General features: G+C 36.2%; 1 protein-coding gene across 1 annotated transcript; it reads right to left on the bottom strand.

The window, feature by feature from the left end:
- Positions 1 to 1455: 1455 nt before the first annotated feature.
- On the bottom strand, positions 1456 to 8613 carry LOC121405717 (ras-related and estrogen-regulated growth inhibitor-like). The gene is made up of 4 exons (XM_041596640.1): positions 7528 to 8613; positions 5601 to 5657; positions 3823 to 3896; positions 1456 to 2683 (listed from the first exon to the last, which is right to left on the bottom strand). Exons 1-4 carry the CDS (start codon positions 7691 to 7693, stop codon positions 2129 to 2131), a joined length of 852 nt encoding a protein of 283 aa, XP_041452574.1. The 5' UTR covers positions 7694 to 8613; the 3' UTR covers positions 1456 to 2128.
- Positions 8614 to 8894: the final 281 nt, after the last annotated feature.

Genomic DNA, 8894 nt, shown 5'->3' with positions numbered 1-8894 from the left:
TTGGCTGAAAACTTAGGAAGTATAGTTCCCTTTGGAAGATTTATCCAATTTATTGCCATGCAATGCTGTTACCATGGCAACTTAGGTACTTGCAACTTTCAGAAATGTATCTTGCACGTCTCTATGACTCGTGAGCATTGACCGAATGCTAAGGACGCAATAAAGTAGTTCGATCCTACAAAGTTAAAGGTGCTTTCGTTTTGACAACGGATCCTTCCAAGACGAATGACGACGTTATGTTGCAGACAGTGGCGTAACTACGGGGGGATGGGGGGCACGTGCCTCCCCTATCGGCTGACCAAAAAAAAAAAAAAAAAAAAACGGGGGAAATGAGAAAAAGAGGGAGAAAGGAAGAGGAACGTAGTGGGAAAGAAAGAAGAAATTATTATTCATTATAAGGGTATATTACATTATAATCATGTTATGTGATATTACATAGGAAGCATTTTGATCATAACTTTATGAAACATAATTGCTAAGGATCTATGTTGTCATTATTCCTGGTGCTCGCATTGTTTGTTTAAAGAGATATATAAACCTGTTGTACGAAAAACTCCCATTTCAAGTCAATATACACCAAATATATTATTGTTTTATGTAGTGACGTATGCTTCTTTTTTCAAGACTACTTAAAAATAATGATTGCCCTATATTAAGGTTTTAATATAAAACATTTCCTGTCCGTGATTACGTTCGTATCAGTGGAGTGGTGAGATAAGTCTGCTCTCCGGGAATTCCTAAAATCAGTCCTTCAAATGTCCCTTTTTCTGATCTGAATATCAAAAATTTTCAGCTCGTGCTTCGCGCTCGCATTATTTGGTTAGTAAAATACGTATGGTCTCAGTGAATTCCTACAAGTTATCCTTAGAATGCACCTCTTCAGGTCTGAATTATCTAAATTTTTAGCTCGGGATTCGCGCCCGCAATATTTGATTAGTGAGATGCGTATGGTAATCATGATTACAATGACTACAAAAAGTGCTTCATGTGTTCAGATGTAATTTTAACAAAATCAGCAAGCGCTTGGCACTCGCATTAGATGACTATAGTGAGATATGTATACTATTAAGGGATTCCTAAAATAATAGTCCTTAAGATCTCCCTGTTTGGGGTCAATATATAAAAAAATTTCGGCTCGCGCTACGCGCTCGCATTGTTTAGCAAGACAGGTACGTATCATTATTACAAAATCGATTATAATGTCTCTTTTTAGGTCTGAATATCAAAAATTATTATTAGATTGCTGAGATGCGTATTTTATTCATGATTACAATGACTACAAGTGCTTCCTTAAAATCTCTCTATTAGGTCAGTATACCCGACAACTGAGCGCGCGAAGTGCTCTCACTAAGTGACTCATTGCTGGTGCCCCCCCATGCCGTGACCCACGGTACGCCACTGGTCGCAGATGTGTTTTTTTTTAGATTGTCTGCTTCATTGTATAAATCGTAATTCTATGATTATTAAACTGCTTATTTCCTATCGATTTTTTTTATTCCCTTTGTATTGTTATTATTTCATATTTGCGTAATGATTCGAAATGAAAGAAAGTAAACTTGAATTTGACTATTGTGTACCATCCTATTTACGGCAGATTGTGTTTTTGCACTGTCATCCAATCAACACACTATTTCAAAACTCATTATGCGGACCCTGATAAAGACAGCACCATCTTCCCGGCCCAATAACAATATTTTCTTATAAGTTTTTGCAAACTTTAATGGACCACGATTGAAGCCATCAAGTCTCGAAAATGCACTTTTCAAGTTAATGCATTTGATCAAATGTCAAATTGGGACAAAGTTTTAGAAACAGTAGTTAATCAAAAAATTTTGTCCCCATGCGCTTTAGAAAATGATTGGAACAATCTGAAAAATGTATACATTTAATAAGTCATGTAAGTGTTAACAAAGTGAAAACATGTTACACTAATAATGTACAGCAACTTCACGTACGCCAAGAAGATCATATCAAATGGCTCACAAGATCAAGCGTACCCTCCTACATGTCATGTCATCATGATCATTATGTGATGTTGTTGAATTCCTTTATATCTCGCATATAAATGTGTTCATTTTCGGTCAACTTTCTTAACATCACGGTCATCTGTCCACATGCCTATCAATTCTTAGTTTGAAAAAAATCTAGTCCTTGTAAACCGTTGAATAAGAATGAGTTTATTCACTGCCTTTCTCATATTCGCTGAGGGTTTCCTCGTAGAGTTCGTACTGGCTTGTATCGTATCATCATCATGTTCGTAAGTGTTCATAGTCGATGGTGACGCAGCTGGACGAGACCATTCTGGATTAGGGGTTCTAAGCGAAGCACGCGACTTTCCTTTTGGCTTCAATTGTCTATTCCGATTCCATTCCCGAAATAAGTTTTCAAAGACATCGGCGACGTCCCAAATCTGATGACCGTCCTTGGCAGAGACTTCAAAGAACGGAAGACCGAGCTCGTCACCGAGTTCGACGCCTTCTAGGTGAGAGACAGTGCGATCTTCATTGTCTAAATCGTTCTTGTTGCCGACCAGTACACCAGGTATCTGGGATGTTTGAAGAGCGTCCTCTATAGAGCGTTTGCAATTAACAACTGTCTCAAAGCTGTATCGGTCGGTGATTGAATACACGAAGAGAAAAGCATCTCCCCAAATCGCGTAACGGCTTCGATGACCAAGATAATCCTACGAAAAAATTGTACATAGATAGGTTAAATCGACAAAAATGTCTCTACAAAAAGGAAAACACTGGTAAAGATGCATGAATTTGTGGTACATAGACGCATAGTTTTCCTTTAAGTTGCTTTCATTTATTGTTTCTGCAACTTTTCATTGATTGTACAAAATAACAAAGAAAATACGTAATACATAACAAAATATTCAACAATAATACAAAAAAGAAAATGTGAACAGGGCTATATTTTCTATAACAAAAAAAAAAGTTTGCAGGAGTTGCTACTAAAAGTTTAGCTTGACTTTGTGGCAGCCCCTGTGGATGTGTACCAGGAATCCTTCATAACCAATCCCGTACCGGACCCAGCAGTACCATTCCCGAATACCATTATCGGGGACCTGGTAGTCCAATCTCGTTTACCATATTCCCGAGACCCGACCGTATACGGGACCCTGCAGTTCCGATACCTTGACCATACACGGGACCATGTATTACCAATACAGTATACCAATATACCCGGACCAATCCCGTATAACATATACCCGGGACTCGACAGTACCGATCCAGAATACCATGTATCCGGGATCTGGCAGTGCAAATCCTGTACCCCGGATCCTACATTACCATTACCATATTTCCGGGACCACACATACCTAGGATTTTACACTTCCGAATTCCGTAGGCATATATATATATATATATATATATATATATATATATATATATATATATATATATATATATATATATATATATATATATATATACATATATATGGTATATATATATATATTCACCATACCATATATATACCATACCATATATTACGAGGCCGCCATCATTTTCAAGCTTGACCGCTCACGATGACGGTCTCCTGCATTCGTTTAAACTGTTATTTTCTTTTCATTGAATATTGTTTCATGTTAATATTTATTTTTCACTGCTTTACTATGACCATAGCTTAATCGATTGGTAAAACTTAATTGTATCACCTAGATGCTATGTTGCATTTATCCTGAGTGCAGAAATAAAATAAAATATGCAAGCTGTCCTAAAGAAAGAATCCCAAATACACACCATTCTAATCCCCTTTGTAAAAACTTTTTACGGAAATAAATGTAAATCAATATAATACTTTAATAGATCATACCTGACCAGCAGTATCCTGTATTTCCATGGTAACATCTTTACTATCAACTCGAGTTTGATGACGACATAGGTATTCTATTAAAGAGGAACAAGATGTATCATCATTAACTGAGGTGACGTCACAATCAAGACTATAACAAATATGATCCTTGCAGCTATGATCATGTGAATAGAATCTATTGCGAACTATAAGCAGTATAATGGTGTAAATTGTCAAACGCATATTTGTTCTCTTTGTTTTATATAATAATTCTAAGGGTGCTGGATAATCGCCCTAACTTGCAACGTACAATTTGTAAATTTCACATTATTGTAATCTTTGGGAAACAACAAACGGCATAGATTCCATGTAAAGAGTGCAATAATTTAGAGGCGCGCTGATTGACTGTTGCTTCCACAACTACCTTGAGCCACACATTTTGTTGTCGAAAATCCTCTAAAATCGGAGATGTCGCTGTCAACATAGTAGCAACGAGAATTTGCGTACGAACTACAATCTAATGTCCCCGTTTTTGAAGCGAAAAGTAGAAATTTTCACATGTCTCACAACCTGCACTGCAGTACAGTTTTTTTTTATTATTTTTTTTTACAACGGGATCATAAGTGTCTTCCAAAATCAACCAGCGTCGTAGAAGTCTGTTCCCGTTGTTGAGTGAAACACATCGGACTGAGTGTAGACCTGCATTTTTCTTATGTTACGGCCTACATGGCTACAACATTCAAATATAACAACATTTGAATGTTGTAGCCATGTAGGCCGTGTCATGCAGGTCTTCAATCAGTCTAATGTGTGTGTCAGTGGCGTACCGTGGGTCACGGCACGGGGGGGGGGGGGGGGGGGGGGTCCCCCGTAGTTACGCCACTGGTGTGTGTGTCATGTCTTGTTAAAAGCCGTGTGGTATACGCTGTATCTGGAATAGACCAGTTCGTAGTTACTTCATGGGCAATTTTGGTCAAATGACCTTTCATTTCTTTCATCATGATAGGCAGATTTCAAAGCAAGATATTACGTAAGCTTGCCTTACATAGCAGGATGAAGAAATTGAATAGACCAGGTGACTATAATAGCACACCAATGAGCACTTGATGAAGGTATTTGTTGCATTCCTACTTTGAATGCATATCTTAGCATGTTGCACAATGTACTTAACAAACTGTGAAATACCAGTCGTTCGTGGAAGCATTGTTGTTTTTTGTAGATGTACATGAAAACGACAATTTAAAAGAAAAAATGAATAATCAAGACATCAAAGTTGGTGCTTATCTCATTAGATTTTAAACCACCATGTCACATTAGTACAAATGACCTTCTTCTGATCATGCGTAGAATCTTTTGATCATGCGCAGAAAGGAACTACGAACTGGCTTTTGTTTAAAAATGAATTTGTGCTGCTGGTAACCTATTAATGCATTTTATTAGAACGTAATGTTTCTTCTACTCTACACATTCCAAAATATGTGGGATCAGTTTACAACGGGTTAACAAAGGGCAAGAAATGTGATTGAATGAGAACATATGTCGGATAAATCGTTCAGGAGCCGGTTTCATGAAGAATCGCAACTATTTCAACTATGTCATTAAGGTAATTTCCATGGTAACATGGCTCTGTAACAAACTGCAATCAAGGTTACCATGGTAACGTTGATATAGTTGTAAATCGTCATGAAATGCGCCCCTGGGGAGACGATCCAATAATTAAACCAAAACACATTTAGCTTTTCGTCACTCTCATCGTTGACAAAAGAATGATAAACTCAATGTGTGTATTGATATATTACCTAGTGTTGGGTCGTAATCGCCAATGAATCTCCGTGTAGTGTAACGAACTGTCAAAGCTAGAGAGAGGGAGAAAATGACGGAATTATGACAATGACGTAACAATGAAATGATTCATTTCAATGAAGAAGGAACTTATAACAATAAAATGACAACCCGAAAGCATGTCCATTTTCGATCCAACTTCTGTTTTGTTTTTTGTTTGTTTTCTTTTTTTGGTGGAGCGTGGTTAAGACTTGCTTGCATTTTTTTTCTATTTTGATGGAATTGATAATGAAAACAGTAGGTATTTCACGAACTTTAACATTCGATTTCCATACTGCACGGAAAATGCAAGGTTTGTTTTGGAGCTAATGTGAATCCAATATACTGCGAATTATCAAAAGGAATATCGCTAGAGGACACGTTTATCAAAGTTTGATCAAAATTATCATTCTGTTCATGACGTTCGACGACCGGGAAAAGTTGTTGACATATACTGTTATTAAAATGGACTGAATGAATCCTAAAAGATATTTTTGAAGAATAGAGTCTCTAGTTGACACTATATACACTTTATCCATAACAGAAACAAAATCATTAAAACCACCGAACCTTTTTTTTTTACTTGATGAAAAGTGAATAGATACCCGTTTGTCCGATTTTGAATCGCGGGCCTTGCGTCGATTATGACTTGCAACCCCATTACATATTACAAATAGCGGTCCTCATGATCCTCAGTGTATATCAGGATTAGCGAACATTTTTCGGGTTCATGAATAATTAATAACCGGATTATGAATAGAAGTCCTTGTGACTAATAATCCTCATGGCAAATCATGAATAGCAGACCTTACATAATAGATGTATCTCATTTCTATTTCAGACCCATATGATAAATAGTCGTTATGAATACAGATTATTAAAGAAAAAAAAATATTAAGACTAGCCGTGGGTCGTAACGCATCATGCCATGGATCCGATTGATCAGGTGAATGTAAATGAAAGTACGTTTTTCTATCCAAGGATAAAAGCATTAATACATTTTTAAGAACTTTAACAAAACTATGGAGGTAACAACTCAGAAGTCAAAGCTTGTAATGAATGCACCGTAACATAGACAATAAATACATAATACATGAAAAAATCTAAACAATGAATAGGAGAAACAAAAGGGGAAAACAGAAAACACACACACAAAAACAAAACAGTGAAACTTCATATAAAATACTAGTATATCAATTGAAACAGTAAATAAATCGTCCAACCAATCATCCCACAACTAAAACTATAAAGAAAATCACAAAATTTAGGGACCAGACGTAAGTTTTTCTTAAAGTTATTCAAAGTTGGTGCATTTCTGATGTCTGTAGGTAAAATGTTCCACTTTTTCGGACCTATAAAACGAATATTATGTTGACAAAAACACGACCGTCCTGTGTTATGGCCAATGAATTAATGTAGAGCGTGTATTGTATTTATATAAATTATTAGGTCAAGTTAAATGGGAAACTCGGGTTTTTATTTAAAAAAAATAAACAAATCTTCTAATGATTGTGTGATGATCTGTCAAAAAAACAACTTTCAAAATTTTCAATTTGTAACATATCTAGCGTGAGCAGCTACTAATGTAGGGAGTCTATCATCTAATATGATATCCATAAATTCATTTTTTTTCCTTACAGATAACAGAACGGGTCTGATGATATATCCAACGCAACAATGAAATCAGTTTAAATTTTGTTTACAGAAAATAACCCTTTTTATTTGCATCACTAGCATTTATGAGGGAGGTCCTCATGTGGGACGGCATAAAATCAAAATGGTAAAATGTCATATCTTCATTATGAATGAATTTCATCACACTTTCATCAATATTTTCACTCTTTGTTTTTAATAAAAACAACTAATCACCAGGATGAACGTCTCTTTTATAAGATCACAACTTACCAGTTTTACCAACGCCTGGTACCCCCAGTAAGACAACTCGAAAAGTGAGACCATTTGGTCGTGGGCTTGCTTTCTTCGAACCCGACGATGATATCGGGTCAACGAAGTCCGGTGTAGTGTATCCTGCGATGACCGTGGAAGCTCGACGTCTTCTTGGGGTTGTCATGGTGATTGATTTAAATTTCGATGAGCAGAAAACCTTTTTTTTTCCAACACGTTGATGTTACAACCTCTCTAATTTGCTATCAACCGATGGCAATACGAAGTCCTTTTTTTATATTTTCCTTTTATAAAAAACCTTATACGTATGAGAGACACAAGTCTGTATTTTAATGATGTAGCAAAACAATCTACCAGGGAGACACTTCTCACAATGTCCGTAGCAATCAGAGTTCTAATCCATTCGCTTGTTATTTGTGATTAATAACAAATACTTAGGTTGGTGTTTAGAATGAAATATGATACCAGCGCACCTGTTCCGGATAAAGTTCAAGTGTTGGGTTTAATGTGAAAGTTGGTATACCGTTGTAAAGAATAAATCACTCTGCAGTCAGCAGCAATCTCTTTATAGGACAGCGATCACAAAGTCATATTCGATGATTCCCACAAAAGTCAAGGAAAGTTGCAATATTAAAGTTTCTACGTGTTTTTCATCTGTTTTCCCATCATTTTTACCAAGTTGTTATCAAAAAGGAGGTAAAAGTATTTTAAGTAAAAATAAATAAAATGTATTGTTTTAGATATTCATATTTGTTAAGTTCATGACGTAGTCTCAGACATTGCTTTTACATAAAGTGTTACATCAGTTCTGAAAATAGAAGAATGGGATGAACATGTCTGTATTTTATATGGCTTCTACTCATTAGTGGGTACATGAAACATGTATCGATGGAACTCTTCAAAATACATTTCAATAGAATGTGTTGAACCAGTTTATTGGTGGTACCGTCTTCTTGGTACTCAAAAGAGATCAAGCACCCTGTGGCAGTGGTGCATTATGTGTTTCCAATGACGCATTATGGGTAATTAAGCTCATTATATAATTGAGGTAAATTCATGGTAGATCCAATGATGTCTAAAAATGGTGGCAAGCAGTCACTCCGCCGCGCGAGCTAATTCGCACGTATTTATTCAGCTCGTATTCGTGACCGCACGGTTCATGAATACGTAATGAGGAACGCAAGGGTCTAGTTTCTCTGCGTTTTACCGGGTTAATTTACTGTTTTAAACCATAAACATTATATTGATAGAAAGAGGAAGAAACAAGGATTCAATATATACCATATTTATCGACATATTTCATTAACTTAGTAAGGTAAACTGCCCTAGAACTTTGCCCTCCGGAAAGATTCAAATCATTCAACTTT

Source organism: Lytechinus variegatus, chromosome 19, assembly GCF_018143015.1.
Source record: "Lytechinus variegatus isolate NC3 chromosome 19, Lvar_3.0, whole genome shotgun sequence".
In the NCBI taxonomy this organism is placed as follows: Eukaryota; Metazoa; Echinodermata; class Echinoidea; order Temnopleuroida; family Toxopneustidae; genus Lytechinus; species Lytechinus variegatus.
This window is presented reverse-complemented; position numbering and strand designations above follow the sequence as displayed.

Bases quoted from the DNA above. Each gene is read 5' to 3' on its own strand.
- LOC121405717 (XM_041596640.1), bottom strand. From the start codon at position 7,693: ATGACAACCCCAAGAAGACGTCGAGCTTCCACGGTCATCGCAGGATAC. The intron at 5,658-7,527 runs GTAAGTTGTGAT...CCCTCTCTCTAG, and splicing joins ACCAGGCGTTGGTAAAACTG to CTTTGACAGTTCGTTACACT. The intron at 3,897-5,600 runs GTAATATATCAA...CCTCTTTAATAG, and splicing joins CGATTACGACCCAACACTAG to AATACCTATGTCGTCATCAA.